The 26,038-nt window shown below is 40.7% G+C and overlaps 1 protein-coding gene and 1 long non-coding RNA gene across 2 annotated transcripts; one reads left to right on the top strand and one right to left on the bottom strand.

Annotated features, from left to right (window-relative positions):
* Positions 1-1,600: 1,600 nt before the first annotated feature.
* LOC123235299 lies at positions 1,601-12,433 on the bottom strand. The gene is made up of 3 exons (XR_006505379.1): positions 12,135-12,433; positions 6,395-6,463; positions 1,601-1,865 (listed from the first exon to the last, which is right to left on the bottom strand). It is a non-coding gene; the product is annotated as an uncharacterized LOC123235299 (long non-coding RNA).
* Positions 12,434-14,698: 2,265 nt separating this feature from the next.
* Positions 14,699-18,593, top strand: IRX5 (iroquois homeobox 5). The gene is made up of 3 exons (XM_044661414.1): positions 14,699-15,436; positions 16,635-17,040; positions 17,359-18,593. Exons 1-3 carry the CDS (start codon positions 15,188-15,190, stop codon positions 18,117-18,119), a joined length of 1,416 nt encoding a protein of 471 aa, XP_044517349.1. The 5' UTR covers positions 14,699-15,187; the 3' UTR covers positions 18,120-18,593.
* The last annotated feature ends 7,445 nt before the right edge of the window (positions 18,594-26,038 follow it).

Here is a 26,038-nt window from a genome sequence, read left to right as displayed (position 1 = left end):
AGTTAGCAATAGTGAAGCCAAAAAATTAAAGGGTCACTAAAAGAGTTTTAAAATGAACAGAAAATAAACTTAGATGAAAGTATAGACAAGTTGGATAGTTTTGAAAGTAACGTATTGAACTCATTTTTTAAAGCCATATGTAGATTAATGGTTTAATAATAAAACCCTCTTGTGTTCTACTCTACATATGAAATGTCCATTTTATTTTTATGTTCAGAATTTTAAAAATTAAGCTAAAAATGAAAAACATCTTCTAGTTGTTTTGAGAAAAAAAAAATTCTATGATAAATAGATCAGGGTTTCCTAAACATTTTGTATCATTGATCCCTCTAGCAATTGGTGAAGTCTTTAGACCTTTGTTCAATATATAAGATTACCAAAAAAAATTAATTATATTGAAATATAGTATCGAGTTGTTTTTTAAAAAAACAAATTCATGGATCTTAGGTAACAAACCCCTGGTCTAGAAGTTTTCTTTGAAAGCTTCAAAATTCTGAGTCTACAGTTCCATTCTCTACTAATATCCTATTTCAATGCCTTCATCTTATGGTGATGACTTTGAGTTTTCAATGGCTGTGCCAACAGAATATAAGCTCTGGAAGATCACAGTGCCTGGGACATAGTTAAGTGCTTAATTAATGCTTGTTGAATTGAATTGAATCATTCCCAGCTTGAAAAGATTTAAGTATGGCTTGGGGACAATATATCTGTCATCTAAGACCCAGCCTGGCTGGTTAGCTACCAAATGATGACTTTTTCCCCCAGCACAGGAATTCATGAATACCACTTGTAATTACAGAAAGGTGGGGGGAATTCTCTTGTAGGATTAAAGTGTTGCATTTTTCAATTTTTTCATCATGAGATGAGAAAGTAGAGCCCACTATGACCTAGGCAAAGCAGCAAGGACAACAGTGAGTTGTAATTTATATTGGAGGAATTTTCTTGATTGATGATATCAGAGATCTATGAACTATTAGGTAGTCCAAAATATTTGAAGACATAAGAGTATATGCCAACGTGTTCAGAAAACAACTCTAAAGTAAAATTTCATAAATTTCTCTAGTATCTACCAGTTTCACACATTGCTCTGCTGGAAAACACTATACTTTACTATAAAAGGATAGACCAGAAGGGTAGCATGATTACCACTAAGGAGTCCCTCAGTTTCTGAGAACTACTATGAGCTACACATACGGAATTTAACAAAAAGGAGATAATCTATCATCATTCATTCCATATAAAATATAGGAACATAAAATTTAAAGGGTAAGGAATTTTTATCTTCTTTATAGAAATCAGATATAAAAATATGTCATAAGTGCTTTATTAGTGAATTTTTTATTACATATTTCTGAATTCAGCTAATAAAAGATCTATTGCAGAACATATACACACAAAAAATTAGATGCATAATATGTCCTTCAGACTTTTTTCCTCTCTTGCTTTTCATATAAGAATAAGAAGTAATTAAGGTACCACTAAAATATCAACTTTCCAGAAAAATTATTATATTTGACAAAGAAATATTTTGGAAGGGGAATCTATCATTTGGATGCAAAGAATTTAATCCAACAAATGACAATTTTAGAAAAAGTTTTTTAAAACTGACTTTATTTTTAAGGCTCATATAATAAAAAGTTTTTTAAATAGTCTAGTATAACTTGATTCCCCGCCCCCCCCCCAATAACACTGGTGATTACAATAGAGAGTAATCATCTTCTGTATGACAAATAAGGGCTGGTCTCTCTATAAAGGTAAATTCAGGGATATTTAAACTATGTGAAAACTTGATTTTTCAATATCCTTTCATCTAAATCCACAGAGTAAGGAGGCTTGTAGAAAAGTTCACTCAGAGACGACTGAACCTAAAAACAAAAAGAAAAAGAATACAATGATCATGTCCAGTACCTTACTTACTACTTTCCAGTTGTACTTAACTTTGCCTTATTATTTTAAAACAATAACAGACAAATCTTGACTCAGTGGAAAAAAAACAATAATGTATTAATGTTTTTAAAAGACACTGGCTATTTTAAAAAAATAACAATAAACATACTCATGACAGAGTATGTAGTTTACTAAAAATGTTACTAATAGAAATCAGATGAACTAGGCTGGGAAAAAATCAGTATTAAGCACCCCAACTTTCACAGTGGCTTACTCGTCTAAAATGGCAAAATCATTTTATAGTGAATTGAGGAAGTTCTGAAAATTGAATTATCAATTTATATTGAGTTATCTGATTAAAACCAAAGAGTAATAACAAATTTTATATAGCTATACACACATATAAATAAAAGTAGATGTAGTTTGGTATACAAGGAAAATATTTGTTTAAAATAAAATTTCAATGTAGAAAAATAATTCTTCTTTGTAAGATGCTTTGTATTTATCTTCTTTTTTATCACTAATTTGACATTAAAATGTTTCCAAAACACAATCTGTACAATATTTTTTTTGTTCTTTTCCCTAAAAGAGATAGGTAATTTAAGTAAAAAAAAAAGGGTGAAAAATGGGGTATCTGTTGCAAAAAAGTGAATAATTTCCCCAAAGCAACCTATTGTTCCATATGCATATTATCTATATTTATTTTTCTTGATAGTTTCTCTTATTCATATGTTAAAATAAAATACTAAATAAAATAAATGAGATCAAGTAGTATTATTGTTTATAGTCTTATCACTCACTATACCAACAAACTAAGATCAGCATTTTAATGTGTATAGGTCCTTTCCCCCCCTGAGGAATAGGTATATTTTTATTTTAAGATGTTTGCAAGAAGAAAAATGAATGCATGCATAATTGTTCTACTTTAAATGAAGAAATTGTTTGATAGAAGTTCAACCAACTTATGCATGAGAGACAAATTAAGAGTTTCAGAGCTGAGTCAGTGGACAAATCAAGTTAAAGAATTGGTTGGAGGGTGCTTCCCTTATATTATCATATTTTTTTTTGTATCTCTGGAGAGAAAAAAGAAAGGAATTTAGGGGAAATGAGATATTAAATCTTATTGCATATGAAATGATGGTTTTTATAAAGCACCAAATTTATTGTTAAGAATATAACTTTTGAAACTGACAGATATCACTTTAGCCAATTCCTTGGAGAGCCCCAAACAATAAATGTATGTTCAAGTTACTATATTTTTTAAAAATTTTAATTTTGCTTCAATATTTCAAATGACATAAGAATAACATTCACAAATCTGCATTTGGTCACAGCAAAATAATCTAAAGTTTTTTACTTACTCATGTCTTATTTTCTTAAAAAGATTTGACTGCCATTATTAACATTAGTGTTGCCCTAAATTGAATTAGGCCCTGCAAAAGACTTTGGTCTAATATCCAACATATCCTATATCAAACACACTGATTCTTCAGCCAAATATTTCTGGCATTATTTATATTTTATTCTTTTTTTTCCTTAGGAGAAATGACTTTTGGGTATAATTACTCAAATGAAAAGACTTGATGCTCCTTGGCCAACTATGCTCATAAATTTACATATTCCATTGCCATCATCATTTTTAGAAGAGGGAATTCATGTACTGGGATCTCTGAATTCCATAAAAGGTTTTGTATTATTTGAAATACAATTTGATAAACTTTTAAAAGCAAAAAGGATCTGATGTCAAAAGTTGCCATACAGAAGAACTACTGTTAATAGTTGAGATATAAAATATTAAACTCTCTTCTATAAGTCACTTTAATTATTTTGAGATTATTCTGATTTTTATTAATGTGCATTTTATTTAGTTTTACTTAAATATTCATTATCTGTAGTTCCAAAGCTGCATATTTTTTTAAAAATTGATTTTAAATGTCAGGAGGCAAATCAATAACTATTTCATGACTAAATGAAAAACATAAAATAAGGTTTATGAAATTGTCTTTAAAAGCAATGGCATAATATTAAGAATCTGGTTATCATATACAGGACCCTACCTATTGTTATTAATGAGTTGCTTATAAAGCCACATATTTCCAGAAGCTAGCAGCAAAGAATGAAAAGCTTCTTGCTACCAGCTAAAAAGAAAGTCTTAACCATGCTCCTTGAAGAGCTCATTTTCACATTACTCAGGCTTCATTATGCTAAATCAATATTCGTTTAGTCACTGGGGTTATTGACATATTTTAAAATAAAAGTATACCCTTCAGCTACTGCACTCATTACAGGTAATTTGTCTTGTCAGAGAGCAGGGAATATTATCCCAGTCTTTCAGGGGCTGACAGCCCATGGAAATACCTCCCCATGGTTACAACTGTAAATAATTTTAAGGTAAAATATTGAAAAATCAATGACTGTTTCCTGCAATCTGTCACAAACAAATCAATCATAATCTGCACTGCCAGAGAGTATGATTTGAAGGAGATGGGAGCAGATGTAATTCTTGGCTAGAATCTCTCATTTCAAAATCACTTCACATAATGGTGTCATCATTTAAGTACTTAACAGTCAGAGCAACTGCCACTATAACATCTATTTGGACAAAGCCACAAGGAGGAGGAGGAAAAATGCCATCACTATTATGTTAACAAACATTTAATTTAAATGGTTGCTACATTAGTAAATTTCAGTTGAAAACAGAAATGCCTGCCCTCTGTTCACAGTTCCAAATTAATCAATACTGCTTTTGTATGTAGTGATTCTGTTAATTAGCCTATGATTCTAAAATTTATTCATAAATGCACCATAACATTTGCTTTTTAAAAATCCATTATATAGACTAAATTTCAGTTAAAAAGACAACAATCAACAATGTAGAATATAAGAGTTTCTTTTGTTTTTGCAAGAAAAAATCAGATTGGAATCATTCCTTTAAAAGAAAGACTCAATATTAAAGATATTTTTGATCCTCTAATATATTTTCTATTTGATCTTCATCAGAAATAAAGATGAAGATCTATGCTTATAATTATATAGCAATACTTTTGAGAAGTAATGCCTACACAATGTTTAAAATATATCTTCTCTTTATGCTAAATATGTATAATCTTAGCTGAGATTTAAAGGGATTAAAGTAATATTCATTATATGAAACATAAAAGCTAGTTCTAGCAATAGCATTGAATTGTTTTAAAAAAAAGATTAAAAACCATTTCTATTCAGAATATTTTTCCTAGACCACATTTCTATGGTTTCCTAAACTGTTGCCTTTACATTGTTATCAATGAACTAATGAGATTGGCAACTTGATAGCAAAGGAAAACATACCAGTACATTTGACCCAATTTGAACACTGAGTCAGATTTCTTAAAGGTTAGATTGTAAATGGATACTAGATCTTTTAAGGGAAGAATCTATTTTAGTCATCGTATCCTTTCCAGTTTCCCAATTATATAACTAGGCACCAGAGAACAGATTATTATTTTTTCTTAATATTATTCCACTGATAGAAGAATTTAAAGACCAGATATTTTTCCAGATCAGAAAAATGTATCTTCTTCCTTTAAAAAAAATTAAGGCACAAATAACAGTGCACAATTTAAGCCTGAATAAACATTCTTAGGCTTGGTAATTGTTCTTTTATGAAAGGGTTTTACTCTGTTTTTAATTTAACATGCATATTCACCATGGCAACACAGCATCATAAGAAAGAGGCTCTCCATGCAGATAACAAATTGAATCAATTCTGTTTTTTAACAATCAAAAATCTTAATAGATTCTTTTAGTACCAAAATTAAGTTTCTTTAAAAGAAAATGAAAACACAACACATGCAAAATCAATCCAAGATATCTTCCAAAATAAAACAATCAAAGTCTTACATAGGGCCAGGCAGGCAAGAGCTGCAAAATAAGCAGCAAACCAACCTATCAAGGGAGGAAGAAAGGTCTATTACACAAGGCCTAAGATTAAAAGAAAAAAGGAAAGAAACCTACATCTTTGTAGCATGGAAAAGAACTCATGTAAATGAGCTTCATGTCTCTCATTTAAGGATTCATCTCTTTGACAGAGTTCTGGAATCCAGTTGTTAGCTACAAGTCTTCTGACTGTATGTAACACCTCAAGGTTTAGTTCTGGCTGCCAGTTAATCAACCTGAAAGTGTATTCCAAACTTAAATAAATGGAGAACTGGGAAGTAAATATAGGGAGAAATAACAGACTCCATGCATCTTTGAAATCGTGCCCATAAACTAAAATGCAACAGGGTAGTATATAATCACAGTTCTTGATTCAGGAAGGAAGTTATTGTAGGGTTCTGAGTATAACCTAAGGGACACTTCCCAGTTGCTTCTAGAGCAGCCATAGTCATCTGAATAGCCAGATCTACTGTTTTGCAAGGAAGACCTTTATGATTTCCATACCATAATCTGGAAGAAAACATTAGTCTACAAGAAGTCCCTAGAAATGGCAAAGGTTTAGGATTGGAAAGGAAAAGTGATAAAAAATTACCTTAATCTTCAGAATATTTTTTTCCTTTTCTTCTTATATAATTAGAAGATCCACCATTGATTATAGAATCTTAAAGAGAAAAGTAACAATTGTTACCCCCCACAACTAACTTCAACTTTTTACTAGTGTAATTCCTTTACATTGTCATCATTTCAACTGATTTAATTCTTATAAATGTTATATTTCTTAAAACATGAAATTATGTGCTTCTATTAGAGAATATTTCCTACATTACCCACGAACTAAGTTGAATTCATTTCACATTCAAGGCATTATTTTTGTCATTTTCTTGAAAAGTATATCGCTACTACAGAAAAGTACCCCCACACAATGGAAGTTAGTAATGTTTTGGTTCGTTAAAAAAATCATATCTCGAATATAGCAATGTAACATGACTTTTTAAATAATAATAATTTTAGGTGAAAGCAGTAGCTATCAAGCCTAACCAATCTGATGTATATATATGCTATATACAGTCTCTCTATATTCAGTAATGCTTAAATATAATGAACTGCTTATGTTGTCTTTCTTCCTGTTACCCCCTTCTATCTATTCTTTTTAACCAGCTGGGGATTATGTTTATCAGGTAAGCTAATCAATATAGCATTTCATTTATACTAATGTGATGTGTGTATGTGTGTATACATATATATATATATCACTTGATTTTGCTTTTATGGTATATCATTAGAGATCATTAACAGATAACAACAAATTTGAATTATGTAAAAGGTAACTTTTCACAGAACACACTAATTTTATAACTAGTTGATAACAAGTTTTTATTTTTATCATCTGAACAAGAATTATGTAAAATCATAAGATTTTTTATCTAAAGTTATGTGAACTATAATACCCTTCTGTAAAATTAGTCTGTTATGCTTTTTTGTATAAGACTTTTCATTGCAAGCACAAAAGTTCAATATTTTGAACTCTTGTATCTTATTCCACTTATTAGGATATACTACCAACCAGCTTCAAAAACTGCAAACTGTGCACTTCTTCTGAGGATCTCAACTCCTAAATAAGTATTCAGATTCAATTAGTAATAGCAATCAGAACAAATATGTATGCATTTGATCTTCAGAATAGCTAAGCATACATGACATGAGCCAAATCCCAATATTTGATCTTAATAAAACATAAAAAACTAGGTTGTAAACAATAAATTTGTAATAATTTTTAAAAGTCTCAAAAATAGCATTCTTACAAGGAACCAAATTAAGACTATCTAAAATTTACTTTAATTTTGAATGAAAATTACCCATTTATATGTGTTTATATATGTATATTAACAGCAGTATCTCATTATTTCATATGGATGTGCCCATACATAAGAATTAATACCTTGCCACCCAAAAGGTGTAAAGAATGACAAAATAATATAAAATTGAATAATATGGAAGTCAACAGTAGAGGAGGTATTGTAACTCAGAAAATTAACACAAAGAGGTCAGGAACAATACTTGTAAAAGCCTTTGATATCTATATACAAATATGTAGACTGAACAAAAAAGTAAATTTTAATTTTTAACACAAAATGATAAATAAAATCTCAAAAGTGCCTTGAAGATGTGGTGGAGGGTGATGGTATAGTTGAAAGAAAAAAAAAAACCTGATTTGATCGGAGTAGTAACATTATATATGTGAAAAAGCCATAATTTCTACAAACTCAGCAAAAGAAATTTAAACTAGGTTTATATCTGATCATTATTTTAAGGAAAATGAATTCATGTTTCTGTTCAAATAATTAGTTTAAGTTTCTACAGCAGCATATCTTAGATAACACTACGTTTTATATAATTGGTTCTGTTCTCTGTGATATATGTAAATATTTCTGGCAAACTAATAATTTACTGGATTGTTTCTCTCTCAATGTGTGTGTGTGTGTGTGTGTGTGTGTGTGTGTGTGTGTGTGTGTTTACCTTTCAGAAAATATATTAAAGGACTAGGAGGAAACTGAGTATATAACTTGGTAAATTATCAGAAGAACCCATAATTAAGAAATAGTTTAAGCAAATAACAGTTGGAAGTGTCTTGTAACTAGCAAGCTTATCACAAGCAAATAAAATAGAAGTGATTCTATTAAATGAATCACAGAAAACTGGTAAGAACTTTAGAGATATCAGATATGAACTTCAAGTCTAATTTCCAATGCTACACCCCTTCTGGTAATAAAAAATAAAAACAATATCAAGATTTGGAAGATTATTAGCTATAGAAAAAGGGGAAAAGGATGATTATATTAAATGACAAATGCAGGAGAATATTCTATTGTCTTACTTTTGGAACCTTACTAAAAAGGATTATGAATTTAATATTTTAAAATGCTAGTTTTCAATTTTAGAAAGAGCAAGATAATTTGCCAGGCTCAACTATTAAGTATAGGACATATATAAAAATATTGTATATTCATGGAGACATAATCAACATTTTATTTAAGAGTAGTTTCAGTGAATAAGAAAAAATTATACATTCTCACTATAAGTTAGTTGTTATTCTATTATTCCATTAAAATTTATTCTGTTTAATAGTTAATAAATGTACAGATAAGGTAGCATACGTTCTAAAGCACACTAGACTAATAAGTAGAAATTGGGAAAAATAGTTGTAAGCTGATTGTGAGTTGTACATTATTCATATATAGGCACCACATTCAATATGTCATGTGAGACTCTTGAGAGAAAATATTTCAGTGTTTCATTTTCACAAAACATAAGATCATAAAGATGTTTTAGCCATGTTAGCCATTTTTGTACAATGTAAAATTTTCCAAAGTATTCTAATATATTACGATATTATATTTATAATTACTCTGCATTTTTCATAAAAACAGAAGACAGCTAATTAAGCTTGGTATTCCAATAAAGAGTAGTCTCAGATTTCAATGTATTTCTTAGAGGAATTGCAAAGCAAATTTTTTTTAGATTTCAAATACTAAACATGTTTAGTCATACTTCCAAATATTAAAAAATTGACAAGCTGTCAATAAAAATACTACACTGATTGAAACATAGTTTCAGAAAATTTTTTTATTGTTTCTCTCTATATATATTTGTCTTGTGATTCTAAAAAGCTAAATATGATGTGAGGAAAGGCCTTGTAAATCTACACATGGCTTCTAACATCTACCTATTGCATATTTCTCTTTTCTTCTACTTCATTTTTTTGTACTGTGATTTAATATAAAAAGTGTCATATGCAACTAGTTTTCTGGAAATAATGGACTGCAAAGAGTTAAAAAATATTTTTGCATTATTTATATTGAAGTCTATGATCTAAGTCATTAGGTTTTATAATAAATACTACCAGCATTATTACTGTTTTTCTGCCTAGAAATTTTAACAAAAGAGGCTATTACTGTGGTAGTATAGTATGTTAAAGATAACAGTCTAAAATTCAAAAATTTTAAATATTAATGGTATATTCATGATGTTTCTTCACTAATAAATTGATATTTGTTTTTGAAGAAATAATTACCTCATTCTCATTTAGCATATTTATGGTTTCTGAAACAAAAACAAGGCATTATATAATCATAATAAGATTATCTCATATGAAAATATGAAAAAGTGGATTTGGGTTAAAAATGTAAGAATAATGTTTTTTCAAAGAAGAGAAATTATATTTCTTTTGCACCCATTTTTAAAATTTATTGCACTTCTGTTTTCTGTACTTTAAGTTTCCTTCCTCTAAAAATGTATTGATTATCAGATGTTTTATTAACTCACTAAAATGTGTCTGAAATGTTTTGCTTCATACATTGCTTTTTAAAGTATTCATCATTCAATCGAATTGTAATACAAAGAAAACTAATGGTATATGAGACACAGCCAATAAGTCACGTGGCATTAGTAATACCATGGTTGATATTAATTTATCTTTTTTTTCTAAAATACATTTGCCTCAAAAGACTGAGAAAATTTAAGGTTTGGGGTACAGTAAAATCTTCCCAAAGCAAAAATGTCTAAAAATATACTATCTTTTCTATAACACCATATAGACAATATTTTTTTTTCAGGATCTTAATTAAGATAACGGTGAACACCTGTGTCAACATTCTTTTGCAAGACAGCATTATCAATCATAATCCTTTAAGTACACTCCAAAACAGCAAAGTGATATGACAGAACCAATCTGTTGCCTTTCCTTGGTGCTAGTTTTTTTTTTTTTTTCACACAAGCAAGATCAGATCTTTAAAATACAGCATATCTAGTTTTATTAGTCTTTAAAGATCAATTCTTGAAGAACTATTATAAGGGAAAGTCTATTAACTTTGTACAATGACAATTGTATTCTATGTGAGTCCTGTAACAAACTCACAGAGAAATACTAAGAAATGGCTACACATTTAAATATATATATATACTTAAAACTTCCGTTTGTTACATGAAAAATGTAAAATGAAATTATTATAATTGTCATAAATAAGGTTCTTTATGAAATAAAACATTACAAATTGGACACATGCAAATTATATACGACAAAACTTTAATCTTTTCATCAAATTCTTTCATAAATACATTTAGAAAAGGTAAATTCTAATTTAAAAAAATCTCAGCATAAATGTATCTTCCATTTAAGAGAAAAATGTAAAAAATAAACGTTCAAATGATATAATCAATTATGAAAAAGTTATTCAAGTGCCACGGTCTAGAAAATGTGACCATACTTCCATATTTGGAAAATTAATATTTTCACTGACATAAAGGGACCACAGAACATAGACTTGTTGACAACTTTGTAGGTTAACAAATCATAAATCTGTGTTTTAACTGAATATAAAAATTCAAATATGTAATAACGGCCATCAAACCAAAAAACAAAACAAAACACGGTGCTTGAACAAACATTTTAAAGGTTTCCTTTTAAAATGGTGAAGTCATCAGGACCATCACATCTGAATTCAGTCACTTTGCTAAAGATTAGCCCTTTCCTTTCACATTTTAATACAATTCTATTCTAGGAAATGGCTGTGGTGGCCAGTCATGCAACAGAGCTATCAATGTGCAAATAAAGCAGAAAATAGAGACATCCTTAAGAAATGAGTCTTAAATTTGACATAAACTGAAAATGACAACCACAGCAATAGAACCATAAACTCTAAATGTTTCAGTATCTTCCAGGATTCTTCTCAGCACCTTTCTTAAGATAGAGAAAAATAAAAGTGGTGGAATTACGTAATGAGGTTGTCTTCCTGACAGACTCATATTCATGATGGCACAAACCTCTTTGGCTACATTTCATTAATCAACCCCCTAGATTAAGGTGGAATACATGAAACATTGCTGCAACTAGGGAGAATGCACAAGCACACGCGCGCGCGCTAGCACACACACATACACACGCGTGCGCAAGGATTTTACACTTCGGGCACTCGGACAACATGCAAGTACGTAGAAGCTGGCCCACAGGGGGGTGACTGTCTGAGAAGGTGACCCATCCATCGTCTCCCCCCTTCACTTTCTTCCCCCGCCTTCTCAGATTCTGCACCACATCCTGGGGCAATCCCTGCCGTGACCTTGACCTCGAGGAAGACGTGGCAAGGCACCCACAAAAGTCGACCGAGACTGACTGACAGCTAGCCAGCTAGCCAGCCAAACTGGGGACTGCTGCGGACACGCTTTCGACACAGTCCCTAAGAAGTTGTGCTGCCCCAAACCCTGTGGGCCGGGTCACTGAGGCCAGCCTCGGGCCCACGTCAACCCCTTACCCGCCCCCGCCCCCTGAGGCGGCTCACCTGGTTCTCCGTGGCGGCAGCACGCGGGCCTAGCTAGCTTTAGCCTCCTCACGAGCCCTTGGGCGGCGCGCGCGCCAGAGGACTTGTTCTCCGGGCCCGTGGCCGTTATAGACCGTTAGGGCGGGCAGCCGGAGGGGCTGCAGCGGAGCCGAGCAGCGCGGCGGCGCAGGCGGAGCCGAGGGCTGGCGCTAAGGGGCGGGAGGAGGGAGGGAAGAAGGGAAGGAGGGAGGGAGGGAAGCGGAGGAGCTCCCGGGCTAGCACAGCCCAGCCAGGGGGGGGCGCTCCCCCGCGCCGCACTCAGAGCCCCAGGGCCGCCTCTTTCTCATAAGCTACCCAGGACTTGCCTTCTCAGCTCGGCCTGGCGGCTTCTCTTTTACGCTCCCGGCCACTTCCACCTTGCCTCGTTCTGCGCCCTCAGCCCCGCAACAGCTCCGGGTCCAGTCAGCACTGTCCAGCAGGCAAAGTCTCCGGCTTCTCGTCTCCATGACAATAGCGCCCACGGCGCCCCGCCCAACTCCACCCCCGTAGCTGGCGCAGTGACTCTCGGAAGGAGGAGAAGGTCGACGTTAAGGGCGGAGCCAGTTTCAGCCGACGTCCAATCAGAGGTAAAAGCCAGCCTGGGAGGCGGGGCGGACAGAGAGGCTCTCGGAGAATGTAGTCTGGGGTAGTTTAGATCACTAGGGAGGGAACCAAAGAAGGAGGGACGGGGCGGGGAAGAGGAGGAGACTTGGCTCATCTAGACGAGCTAGGGAATGTGAGTGTGTACAGTCTGTGTGTGGGGATGTTAGTTTGTTAGCGTAGGCAAAAAGCAAGGAAGGAAAATGTGACTTGTGCACATCAAAGAAACTTGACTGTGAGTTTGTATTTAGCATGTACTAGACTATATAGTATGTATATTGAGTGGTATATGACGGTATGAGGTAGTTAAGTATTTCTCTGTGTGCCAAGCAACTATGCTAGCCGCATTCTTGAGGCATTTATAACGCAACTAACCGTGTTGGATTGTCTGAAATACAGTGGCGTAGTGACTCTTGTGATAATTTGTGAAGGAGAATGTGCATGGTAGGTAGGGAGAGGGCTGAGATTTGAGTGTGAATACTGTATGGAGAAAGGGACTGTGTGGCAGTGTTTAAGACTGTTTATTTTTGTGTATATAAAGTTTGTGGCTCTGAATGTGTCTTTGTCTGAGGCCAGTGACTATGTGTATATATCAATAGGCAGCGTATGAGATATGTGTATGAGGTTTTTTCATATGTCTGGGTATGGAATGTGACTGAGTGTCTATTTGAAGTTTGGGTCTTTCAGTATTGCTTGGTTCTATATTTGTGCACACGAGTGTGTGGGTTTCAGCATTTATGTATGCAAGAGACTTCATAAATATTTTCCGGATACGAGCGTGCTCGAATGCTAAACACAGAGATTCAGTAGGGAGTGAATGTGTAACCTTAGTGAGACTAGAAAGGAGTTGGTGGGGGTAGGGGGGGTGCGGGAGGGAAGAGCCCTAGGTCTAAATGGGCGTGTTGGTGCCTGAACAGGAAAGGAGGTTGGGAGGCATGGTTGATCGTGGGTGCAGAGAGCCCGAAACCGCAGTCGCTTATGGTACTTGTCATTGAAGGGGGGATGAGAAGCTCTTGCCGCCACCAACTCCCGTTCTTCTAGTAGTCCTCTCCGTCTGTCTCTCCCAAAAGAAGAGAGAAAGGAAGAGGGAGAGGGAAGGGAGAGGCAGACAGACAGAGAGACAGAGACAAAGATACAGAGACGGGGAAGGGGAGACGGTGTGTGTGAGAGAAGAGTGCGTGTGAGATAGTGTGTGAGGAGCCTGAGAGAAGTGTGGGAGGAGTGTGTGTGTGTGTGTGTGTGTGTGTGTGTGTGTGTGTGTGTGTGTGAGAGAGAGAGAGAGAGAGAGAGAGAGATTAGATACCAGCCCCGCCCCACCTCGGGCACTCCCAGCAGAGAAAAGCCTGGGAGACAAACGTGTTAATGCAAAGAGCCCCTTACTTGCCCACCTGCTGCTGGCGGTGTCCTCATTCGGACTCGGCCAGTTCACTCCACACTTAACATTGCTGCTGTAAGTCTTCTCTCGGGGGCACAAAGCAGCCTCGTCGTTTCCGCCTAATCAGACTTGGTCCGGGTTTCCTAAAGAGGTAGGGAAAGAAACCTCAGTAGGTCAGGGGTCTCCACGTACTGTCAATTTCACACCCAGACTCTTATCTCCGTTATAGATCCGCTCAGTTATTTACTGTGGAAAGAAAACAGGAAATAAATGAGCGAATATTCAATCTCCTTTCTTTTATTTTCATAAACGGATTGGCTTGTGTTCCAGGGCAATCCTGGCTGCGATAAATCCTCAGCAATGTGACGGCTCCAACAGTAGTTAGCTAATGAAGAAAGTTGGAGCTGATCGCCGCGGCTGGGATGTGATTGTCATCCAGGGGCCGGCGCACTAGAGTCTGCAACTGAGAGGGAGCAAGGGGATAGGGGGGGAGGGGAGCGGGAAGAGGGGGAGGAAAAGAGGGAGGGAAGAAGGGAGGGAGAGACAGAAGGAGGGAGGGGCAAGGGAACAAGCCAGCTAGCCTGAGAGGGAGAAGGAAAGGAAGAGAGGGAGAGGGAGAGGCGCTCCTGCCGGCCGGGTTGGCTGCGGCCGCCCAGCAGGATCCTGCCATTCCTTCCATTGACAACACCCCGGGAAGGAGGAGCTTCGGGGCGCGTAGAAGGCGTCAGAATCCTCAATTTCCAACTTAGCATCTTGGCAGGACCTTTGCGAAGCAAAAAGCAGAGCCCCCCCAATCCAAAGGAAAAAAAAGAAAGAAAGAAAAAGAAAAAACCCTGAGAGCGAGGAGCCGCAGGAGGAGCAGAGGCGGCGGCAGCGTTAGCCCTACAGGCGCGGGGAGTGAGCGAGGAGCCGCTGTTGCCGCGAAGAGCCCGGAGGCCAGGTGCTTAGCCTCCCGCCCTGCTTGTGCCGGGCGCCCAGCCGCCGGGGCACTTCTGCTCCTAGGGGGCTGACCGGGTTCCATTCCGCGGCTGCACCGGGCACTGTATGCCTCTGTTTGGCCATGTCCTACCCTCAGGGCTACTTGTACCAGCCGTCTGCCTCCCTGGCGCTCTATTCCTGCCCGGCTTACAGCACCAGCGTCATCTCGGGACCCCGTACCGATGAACTTGGCCGATCTTCCTCGGGCTCCGCTTTTTCTCCTTACGCTGGATCTACCGCCTTTACTGCTCCTTCCCCGGGTTACAACTCTCACCTCCAGTACGGCACGGACCCAGCTGCCGCAGCAGCCGCCGCCTTCACTTCGTACGTGGTAAGACCAACAGGGGGGGAACAACCCCAGCTGCCTAGCAAACGGCTTGGGCGGAAAGCTGTGTCTTTCTATGTCTGTGGGTGGCTGGGGTGGGCTGGGCTAGCCTTGGGTTGGGGGTTGGGGGCGCTGTATAAGCAAAGGTCTTCGCTTGGCGAGGTTACCCTTGTGTTTCCACTGAGGAACAAATGAAGTGGCTTAGTGCCTCCTTCCAAACTTTAGCTCTTTTGATCTAGCTAGTCCATGTGTTAAGTAAATTGTCAAAGTATTTTCCCAGGAAAGAAGAGGTGTCCTCCGGGTAGGAAAGGAAAGCCTTTGGGCTTGCAAAAGGGGGATTTCAGGGTAAGCCGCACCAGAGCAATCAACAATTAAGGTGCATCGTTTAATTAGAACCGTGGGTACCTTGTTTAGAGCATTTTTTTCCTCATCTCATTTTTTTTAATCGAGGGGAAAAAGTGATAAGCATATGTAAATGTCTTCTGCCTCGTCTTTAATTAGTCCTCCAAAATACTGTAAATCCGTAATCCTATCTCTGCAATCCGATTTAGAGGTATTACATTTCTGAAAGGACAGTTGATCTGCGGTGCAGCCGGGATTTTTTGGTACCGGCGCACTTTCTTAAATTGTCCCTTGGGTTCTGCTGGTGGTCTTGGTTTCGTTTGATTGCAGTAGCATTGGGTTTTTCCTTTTTTAGTTTTTATTTCTCTTCTGCATATCTGCAGTAACTCTCCACCTCGTCAGTTGATGGCAGGAGAAAGGCTTCGGCTTCTGCGAAGTCTAAGCTCCTCTGCTCCTCTCCCCCGGGTTTTGTCAAGAATGAGGTGGCAGTGTCCGTGAGCGAGAAAGGCGGAAATGCCCAGCAAACAGGGTTGTGATGTGTCAGGATATCACCAAGCTGTCCCCAAGAACTGCTTCTTGGTCCCCCAGAGGTTGTGGGCAAGTGTAATTAGACCCTCAGCTGTCTTGGGGGCCTGGATGGAGGGTGGAGGGTGGCAGCCGCACTGCTTTGCTCATTGCTCAGGGGCTAGGCCCACTACCCTGTTCCTCAGTAGGCCAGAGAGCTGTCCCCTGTGGCCATGCTCCCTCTCAGAGTAGATCTGGTGTTCTGCCTGGAACAAAACAAGTCGTTTTGTGCCCTACAGCTAGCCTGCCCGGGTCAGATTCCATACTCTAACGGGCTATCTGACTCTCTCTTCCGCAGAGCTCACCCTATGACCACACCCCGGGAATGGCGGGGTCCCTAGGATACCATCCCTACGCTGCACCTTTAGGGTCCTATCCCTATGGGGATCCAGCCTACCGGAAAAACGCCACCCGGGACGCCACGGCAACGCTCAAGGCCTGGCTGAATGAGCACCGCAAGAACCCATACCCCACCAAGGGCGAGAAGATCATGTTGGCCATCATTACCAAGATGACCCTCACTCAGGTCTCCACTTGGTTCGCCAACGCACGAAGGCGCCTCAAGAAGGAGAACAAGATGACTTGGACCCCACGGAACCGGAGCGAGGATGAGGAAGAAGAAGAAAACATCGACTTGGAGAAAAACGACGAGGATGAACCACAAAAGCCGGAAGATAAGGGAGAGGCGGAGGCCCCAGAAACAGGTTGGTGGTCGCAAAGTAGTGGGGCCCTGGGCTGAGGCTGGAGAAGGGATGGGGGGGGGGGGTGGAAAACCTTAGCGGACTCAATCGAGTATCTAGGAGAGGAACACATGTGGGAGTGGGGAGTTTGAGGGGGGAAGGAGAAGAGGTATGGTGAACTATGGAATATCAGAAGTAGGCAGAAAGGCCGAGGACCTGGCCCAGTGGGCTAGCTACCCTTCGACCAGAGAACCAGGGGCTCAGCTGGGAAATAGAGCGTACTGGACAGGGGTGGCTGAGGGAGGGCTCAGTCGTCCCTAACTCTGTGTTCCTCAATGGCAGGGGGAGAGCAGAAGGCAGCTCCTATTTGCGAAAGGCTGCAGGGGCCCCATACCCCCGCAAGCAAAGAAGCCGAAGGCAATCTGAGCGACTCGGATTTTAAAGAGTCCCACGAGGGCCGGCTGGACGCTCTCCCAGGGGGTCCCAGGGCTGGTGGCCCTTCTCCCACTAGCCAGGTTGCAAGGCTGGGCGAGGAGCCTTCACCACACTATCATCCCCCAGGAGCTCCAGCCCCACACCCAGCCGGAGAGTTGCCCTCCGGCCCCAGCGGGCCCTCGGTTATTCACTCTCCGCCGCAGGCGGTACTAGCCAAGCCCAAACTGTGGTCATTAGCTGAGATCGCCACCTCTTCGGACAAGTCCAAGGAAGGCGGCGGCGGAGGTGGTGAGGGCCCTCCCCCAGGGCAAGGGCCCACTGCCGGGCAAAACCTGCCTGGCAGCCGCTCGTCTCCCTCCCCGGCGCGCTCGCCCTCCGCTCAGTGCCCATTCCCGGGCGGTGCAGTTCTGTCCCGGCCTCTCTACTACACTGCCCCTTTCTATCCCGGCTACACGAACTATGGCTCCTTTGGCCACCTGCACGGCCACCCTGGGCCGGGGCCGAGTCCTGCCCCAGGCCCCGGCCCTCATTTCAATGGATTAAACCAGACCGTGTTGAACCGAGCGGACGCTTTGGCTAAAGAAACGAAAATGCTCAGAAGCCAATCACAGCTAGACCTGTGCAAAGACTCTCCCTTTGAACTGAAGAAAGGTATGTCCGACATTTAACACGGGCTGCTTCGGCCCCGGACTTTTCTAATTTATTAAAACATGGCCTTGGCAGTTATTTTTCCACCACCAAGAGAGAAAAATAAACCCTCCTATCCAAAAGTTTATAGTTTATGGAGATGGGTGGCATAAAAGTGTAAACATCTCCACCAAAAATGTCTTAACCAACTGAAAAGAAAAATTTAAAAAAAGGATTTGTATTAAATCTTATTCTGTATATTTAATGTAGCATTTTGTATTTAAATTGATAATACAATATCTTTGAAGTAAATTATGAAATCAAGACACCTGTACAGGCATTTAATGTTGTTTTGTAATATAAATATATACATTTGTGTTTTCCCAAGCTGTTTCATAGTTTAAAAATACAAGTTTAATTTAATTTTTTACACCTATTGATTTTTCTGGGTATGAGCTAAAGTATTATTAAAGAAAGGAAACAGGTTATACTTATTAGATTTAAAAAAAACTGCAGTCGCCTTTGTAAAATGCAAAATATTTAATTAAAAGAGATTTTAACATAATGAAAGCCATTCATTACTTCTTTCCCCTTTTGAAACCTAGACAATCTCCATAGCCTGTGACAAAAAAGTGCTAACTATAACTTTTTTTAAGTGGGTATTTTAAGGGTACAAAGAATATTTAGAACTGGCGTCGAAAGCCAGAGGTAAACGAAATAGGCTTCAGGCCCAAGAACTTTGTCTTGGCCAGAACTCCAAATTTGGGTCAGGATTAAGGTTGAATTCGGAAAACCGAAAAGAGGATCCAATAAAGCCTTGTACGGTGAAGGGTGGTGGGGAGTGGGGGGAGGAGAGAAAACAAAAGTGTATATCCAATAAGGCACCCCGGGGAAGAGACAGAAAAGTGTGCTGTAGATACACCGAGTACCATCGCTTAACCTAATTACTTCCAATCAGTGTCGTGTTTTATGCAAAGTAATCAGCTGGTGAACTTAGCTAATGAGTTCGATTTTATGCCGGATTTAGCCCTTATTACTATTTCAAAGGTACTTTGGGGCTTAATGTGAGGAATGAGTATGAAAGTATCCACCAGGGAAAGTCCTTCCCAAATCACTGTACAGCACCCTGTTTGCCTGACACCACTACTCCACCCCCCCCCCAATTTTTTTTTTTTTTTTACATTGATCTTTTGGGTTGATTGAATTAAATTAGTATTCTGTCACCACAAATAGTGCCCGAATTGTCAATTCTGGCTCAGCTTTCTGTCCGGGCCTGCTGGGTGGGCAAGAGGGAAATGGTTCCCTGCTTTCACAGGTAGGTGTCACACTTGTCCTGAATTTCAAGCCAGCACACTTGGAAAGTGTTGTTAAGGGAATGGGGCGGGAGGAGTTGAGAAAAGAAAGATACAAGGGGGTAGAAAGAAAGAGACCGGGACTTGGAAAGGATCTAAACATGACAGAAACAGGACTCTATTCTGCAAAGTTGTTTTCTATTGTTAAAGTTGATTTACATAATTATCGGGACCATCATCAAATCAATCTGGTTTGTCCTTAATCATTCCAATTCCACTTCACCTCTCCAAAACAAATAATTATTTTACATGAATAATTTGAACATGGAAAAATCTCAAAATCAAAGTCAGAACATTATTCAAATCACAAAGACATTTTAAAAACTTTCCCAAGACTAATCAGAGAACTGGAAATTCAGGAATCGAAGAGATTTTTCTTTCTCAATATTCCCAGGAGATGAATGGTTGCCGGTGGATTTCACTTCCTGGGAAATTTTCTGTGCTCCAAAGGGTGTTGCTACACAAACACGCCTGGCACGAGTAACTAATTTGCTGTATTAAGCCACAATTCTGTGTATAAAAAGAGTGCGTCTGTACATAATATCGTTTTAATTGGAGTATATCAGGAGCAGCTAAAATAAACAGCGACGTTTCTTTTTTTTCTTCAAAAGATAGTTTTCCTATATTACTATTTCAAAAATAGGCAAAACTTCAGTTTATTTTAAATATATTTTTAACTTTAAAGAAGGTGCTCCTCATTTATATTTGAATTTGAGGAATTTAAAAACAATGACCCTGATCTTTTAAGGCGCAGTGGAGTTTTAAATTTGTGACGCAATTTATAATGAGATTTTCCCCCCTAAGCTGAAATTGCAAATAATTACATATTCATTAGATAATATTTGTAATTATGAATTTTCTTTGTAAAAATTGAGATCACTTTACTCCCTCCTCTCAGACATTTTGGTTTCCTCATACTTCCTTCTCTCAAGGCCCTCCGCTTAGTTAATCTCTGAGATTCTTCCACATGTATACCCAAATACCTTCTCATCCTTTCTTGTAACAAAAAAAATAACCTTAATTTTTAGTCTAAAGAAAAACTTCAATAGGAAAATGAGTCCAGTTGGTTAGAAAACAGGTTTTATTTACCTTATACTTAAAACGAAATTTAAAAACAAAATTAAATTTATTTTGTAATAACAAATTAAACTAATGCCTCACGCTTGCCAAATTTAAGCTGAATGAGTACTGAACCCGGTAGGCACAGTGGTTTCTACCCCGCGATTTAAAATGCTTAGCTAATCGATTGAATTCACTTTCTTCCTAAGCTTTCTGTCGGTTTCTCACTAGTGCTCCGACGGGGTTTGGAGCTCTTGGTGTTCCTTACTGACCTCTTAAGACATCGCTATTTACCGGGTGCCAGGAATCCCTTTTCTTAGGGAATCCTGCCCCCAGGGGTTAGAGTCCTGCGGGTACCTCACACAGCCTTTCCAAAACACTAGTCAAGAGTATGAACTGGACATTTTTTTTCCTAGACATTTTCCACCCGAGCTAGGTTAACCACTGTTTCTCGATTCGTCTTTTTAATTGTATGGAAAGCCCAGCTGGTCAAAGGTTTAAGGAATTAAGGAAGCATCTCTACGCTTTTGGTTACAACAAAAAAAAGTTTCATTTCTTTGTCCAGTGTTCAAAAACTCTCAACTCAGGGTTGAGTGTGGGAGCTTACGGGCTTTAGAAACGAAGGCAGTGTGTGTTGGGAACGCGGGAGGTGTCACTCTGCGTGATTGCCCAGTAAGTACGCATCCTGCGGACACTGGAGACCAAAAGCCACTTTATACCTTTTAGAGTTGGTTAGTTTGAGTAACTGGAGCGAAAGTTGCACGGGGTAACTCCGTGCCCTCGGGGCATTTCGATGGCGGCTTGGCTAGGCATTGTCATTTGCTCTTTAATAAGTGTCTCAGGCTAAACTGGTTTGCTGGGCTGGATAAGGTATCCTTTGGTTGGCGCCCCATCTAGGCCCCTGTGAGCAAGGACGGTCCGAATTCCCCTCGAAATGTGAGCAGGGTTGCCATGTAGAGTCCTGCCAATCATCTGACCAGAGAGAACCCCAGGTTGTGGCAAGAGAGATGGTCTGTTCCGGGGTAGAATAGTCCCCTCCTTCAGCTCCCATTGGACCTTTTTTTTTGGGGGGGGGGATAGGGGGAAGAGAAGGGTTAAGGTGGAGATAGAGTTCATTTCTGGCGGGGAGGGAGGATAAAGCTGCAGTCTTCTGTGGGAGGAGACTGGGGGGGGGCAGGGAGGAGAACGAAGAGAAAATCGGGGTAACGTGCAAGGGACAGAAGGAAGCTCTAGGCCCAGAAAAAGAAATGGATGGGGAGTTTTTAGCCAGAGAGACGATCTTTGTCCTCACCTCTGGGAAGGAACTTGAACAGGACAGTGCCCGGGGTTCGAAGAGGGACCCTACAAAGGGGATTTTGCTCCTAATTCACAATTTGGAGATGCACTAAGGCTGGGTTTGGCCGGGATTTAAGATGTGAGGACAGCATGTTAAGATTGCTATTCCGGATAAAGGGGGTATTTTGTTTTCGAGCTCTATTTTTTCTTTCCCTCCTCCTTCTCCACACCTGTCGGTTCCTAACTAGTTGCCAATCATAGAGCAAGGCATTGATCCAAAATTTAAAAAAATGAAATTTGGTCCCTAGAACCGAAGGATCTAAACCCGCGTAGGAAAGGCGCCGCCTACCGGGCCCAGGGGCTAGGACAGGCAAGTCGAACGACCCCAGGAGATCCTGTTTGTAAGGGGGTCCGGGGGAGGGGGAGGAGAGGGCAGATCAGGCTTTGCCTCTCTCTACCCCTCCCTATTCCCCCCAGCCCTAGTCATCAGGGCTGCCCCAGCCCCCGCCCCGCATCAGGCTAGACCAGTTCCTTTCTCCCTAACTGCCACAGCAAATAGCAACTCCCCACAGCTCTAAAGTGACAGGCGGCTGGAGGAAGGCATGAAACTGCCTAGAGGGGGATTGGTCTGGGTCACTGGGGTCGGCCAGGGTCGTCCGAGTTTGGAGGTCGATTTTTTCTCTTTGAGGAGAAGGCCCAGTCGCTGGGTTGTCTCCTCTGGACTCCCCGAGCTCCAGAAAGTACCTAATGGTGTTCTCAGAGAACACCTCTACCCCCTCCCAGGCTCCGGGGAATTTGAGTGAGAGGGGAACTAGGGGCTGGCCAGTGGAGGGTTGCCGACTCCCAGGCTTCAGATTTCCTTCAGCGTTCGGAGCAGGGAGGGGTGGGGTTGGGTGTGCTGGAGAGCTAACTAGACGTGTCCTGATTTATCGTTCCTAAGTGCGAATTCCAGCAGGGGCCTCGTCAGTCCATTTATTGACTAAATTTACCAGGACCACGGTACAATAACGAAAATGACGCTTGAGAGAGCTGAGAAACCGCTGCAAGATGTCTAGAGGAGTCTCTTTGCTGGGTTCCAGACCTAGCTCGCTTAACCCATTTCTCCCTTAGATGCTTCTAGCTGGGCCATGCATGGATGCAGTTTCTGAGACTGTACTTCCCCGACCCTCCTTTGTCCTCTGGATTTTCTTTTCGGATAAATGGCATTTTGGTGCATCTCGCCCAAACGCAAGTCACACTAGGTAGAATTTTTCCTCCCATAAGATGCTTTTTCAGATCTGTGATGTAGATGTATGGCTACAGGTGGAAACACTACCATGCAACTTCACCACGCCCAAGTTCTTGGCTCCTTTAGGACTCCAGTCCCACATTAGGTCTTCCAAATTACTCTCCTTCTATGTGGCAAGTGAGATGGTAGATTGAGTGATGATACTCTCAGATGGCTCAAGGCAAGGGTGATGCTTAATTTATCCTTCCTTTGTTGAACAGCCCAGGCTTCGTGGGTCCTTTGGTTGCTAAAGTCCTCACTCAGAAACCCTCTACGAGATTTTTTGCTTAGGTGTGTTGGTAGTGCTTCTATCTGATTTCTGAGCGCTTTAGTGCACCATACAGCCTAATTTCGCCACAGAGTCAAAACTAGCAGATAGTGGGACTAGCCCGTGGAGTTCAAGGTATATTACGTTGTTATCCAGGGTTTGGGAGAGAAGTACAGCGCCATTGGGCCTCAATTTCAACCATTTCCTAGCCTTCAGCTCGGCTCTCGACAAGGGCTTTGAGCCTGAGGACTATCTTCCCTCGCCCACACTCACCCCACACAACACTCGAGAATCCTCGATCTGGCCAGGCATCTCCTGACAACTCCACAGCCCTTCTTGAGAACCGCATGGATTTTGAAAGACACTCTTTGTGGCTTTGTTTTTGTCATAAACATCTCTAGATTGGGAGACCCTAAAAGCTTTGGGTAGCGGACACACTTGGGATGTAAATGAGATTTTGAAGAGATGTCAAAATGAACGTGCTTTTCCCCAGAGTTAAGAGTGGTACAGAACAAGTCTTGACCATTCCGTTCTGGTTGTCCCTTGGTCCTTCAGCCTGTCTGTTTCCCTACATTAGGAGAAGGGTTCAGCTGCAGGCTGCGCGCCAGCCGGGCCGGGCTGCAGGCGCAGAGAGCGCGTTCATTTCCTGCACCCGGATGATACTGAAATCTGCTTTTATTTGCTCCAAGCAAACCCGAGGCTCTCTGCGCTCCTGCCTGATGGATGCAAATGTAAATGTGCACTTATTTAATTGGATAGGTCCCCAAGATAAAAGAGATAAACGGCTCCCTGTTTGCCAAGTTATTTTTCTGAGAGATGCGGCGCGTTGTGGAGGGAAAGCTAATGAAAGGTGGGGATGCAAGAGCGAGGGGAGTTGAATTTCTGAGATTCGGCTTTCTGGCTCTATTGCTGGGCAAGGGCCCCAAAGTATGGGCTCCGATCAGGTAGTACGGGAGTATAGGGTTGGCTCTCTGCACCAAGGAGATCTGGAGACAGTAGCTTTCGCCTCTTTCAATATCACTGGACTCGACCGATAGGTGAACTCCAGGGATATTACCCGCGCCTAACCTTGGGGAGGAAGTGAAAGTGGAAACTTTCCCCCGCCCTTTGCTTCCTCCTCTAACCTCCTTCAGGATCCCATTTGTGGCTCTGGAATAGAACGACAGAGACATCAACAATGCGTCCCAGCACAAAATTTTATGAACTAGATAACAGAGGCCTGCAAAATCAGGCCCCCTAAAGCCTCAAAACCCAAACTTCGGGCCACTACTCCCTCTCTCCAAAGATCTCAAGCAATCTTTTTCTCCTAGATCTTACCCCAAATCTCATGTCTCATCTCATCTTAGTCTGCTCCAGCAGGACACAGTCTTTCTCGCAATGGAGGTATTTCCCAACCACTGTATCTTACACCTGGGACATTGGAGTTTGCATTGCACTCAGTGCTGGCAGTTTAAAATAAGACTAGTTTAAAATAAGACACAGTCCCTTATCTCAAGAAATTTAAAAGACTGCATACTAGGTCAAGATAGGTAGCTAGAATATACAGTCGTGAGAGTGATTCTGAACTTGTCTTCTGGTTTTTGCTAAGTTTTACCCCTTCCTTCCTCCACCCCTCACCACCCCCACCTTTCTTTTCCTTCTCTTTGAGTTCCTAGGCGAGAAGTTGGGACTAGAAAGACTGGAAGAGCAAGAAGAAAATGGAAGAGAGGGAAGGGAAGGAACCCAGAGACAAAGGTTGCGGATCTGTGGCCAATTTGTGTCTTGGCTTTCCAACCCGGGAGCCTTCGGGCCCTGCAGCTGAGCCGGTCCCGAAGAGTGATGGTTCGCCCTTGCCACGGCTCCCACATCCCCAACGCGCTGATGAATTGGCTTGTCAGGGGAGGCCTGCACGCAGAGACAATCAGAAAGCACTTATACCTCGCTAAACTGAAATTACTGTCTTTTCAGGGGCTAATTTGTATAACTCCCATGGAGGGACTTGGAAAGTGTTTGATGAGGCATAAAATGATGATTAATGAATTTATTGGTCGCTGCTCATCAAACAGGGGCAGTATAACTTCCTCCCCTCCACCCCACACCCACCCTGGCCCTGGACGGGGTGGAACTGTCGGGTCGGAGAGGCCTAAAGTTCTGCCCCAGAACTCAAGACTCTGTGTCTTCCACAAAACCATCGGGACAAATTCCCTCGACGATGGACCCTCTGGGCAGCTTCAAGCAACTCCTCTCTCCGGATTGCCCTAGCCACTTTGCCCTCCTCTTTACAAAGCTCCAGTTCCCCCTCCCGAATCTCTCGCCCTCTGGCGGTGGGTGGGGCTGGATTTTACTACCTCTAGGCGGTCAAGGAGTTAAATTTTTAGTTTGATGGGACTGCTAGAGAGACCCAAGAAACCCTGAGTGCCGCGGCCGAGGACTCAGAAGCATCGGATTCCTGCACCCTGGAACTTTCAAGGAACCTCCTCATCAGCTTCGCTGCACTACACCGCGGAAGTCATTCCATCTCAGCCGGCTGGATCCAAGAAAATCCCTGGGTGCCCACCAAAGCAGGCCAAAGTGAGGGAACTTACGGGGTCAGGATGCAACGTTAGCAAGGGGCAGTTTGGGGCCTTAATGACTCTAATGTGGGCAATTAAAATTAAGTGGCTGCAATGCAAATATCTGCTCTCCTTTCTAGGAGGCTTCAGGGATCAATACACAGGATTTGTAAGGCGCTTCCCATCGACCGGGCGTTAAAATGTCCGA

The sequence above is a fragment of the Gracilinanus agilis genome, chromosome 2, assembly GCF_016433145.1.
Source record: "Gracilinanus agilis isolate LMUSP501 chromosome 2, AgileGrace, whole genome shotgun sequence".
NCBI lineage: Eukaryota > Metazoa > Chordata > Mammalia > Didelphimorphia > Didelphidae > Gracilinanus > Gracilinanus agilis.
This window is presented reverse-complemented; position numbering and strand designations above follow the sequence as displayed.

Excerpts from the sequence above, each read along its gene's own strand:
- IRX5 (XM_044661414.1), top strand. The coding sequence starts at position 15,188 with ATGTCCTACCCTCAGGGCTACTTGTACCAGCCGTCTGCCTCCCTGGCG. Across the intron at positions 15,437-16,634 it reads CCGCCTTCACTTCGTACGTG|AGCTCACCCTATGACCACAC; the intron begins GTAAGACCAACA and ends TCTCTTCCGCAG. Across the intron at positions 17,041-17,358 it reads GGCGGAGGCCCCAGAAACAG|GGGGAGAGCAGAAGGCAGCT; the intron begins GTTGGTGGTCGC and ends CCTCAATGGCAG.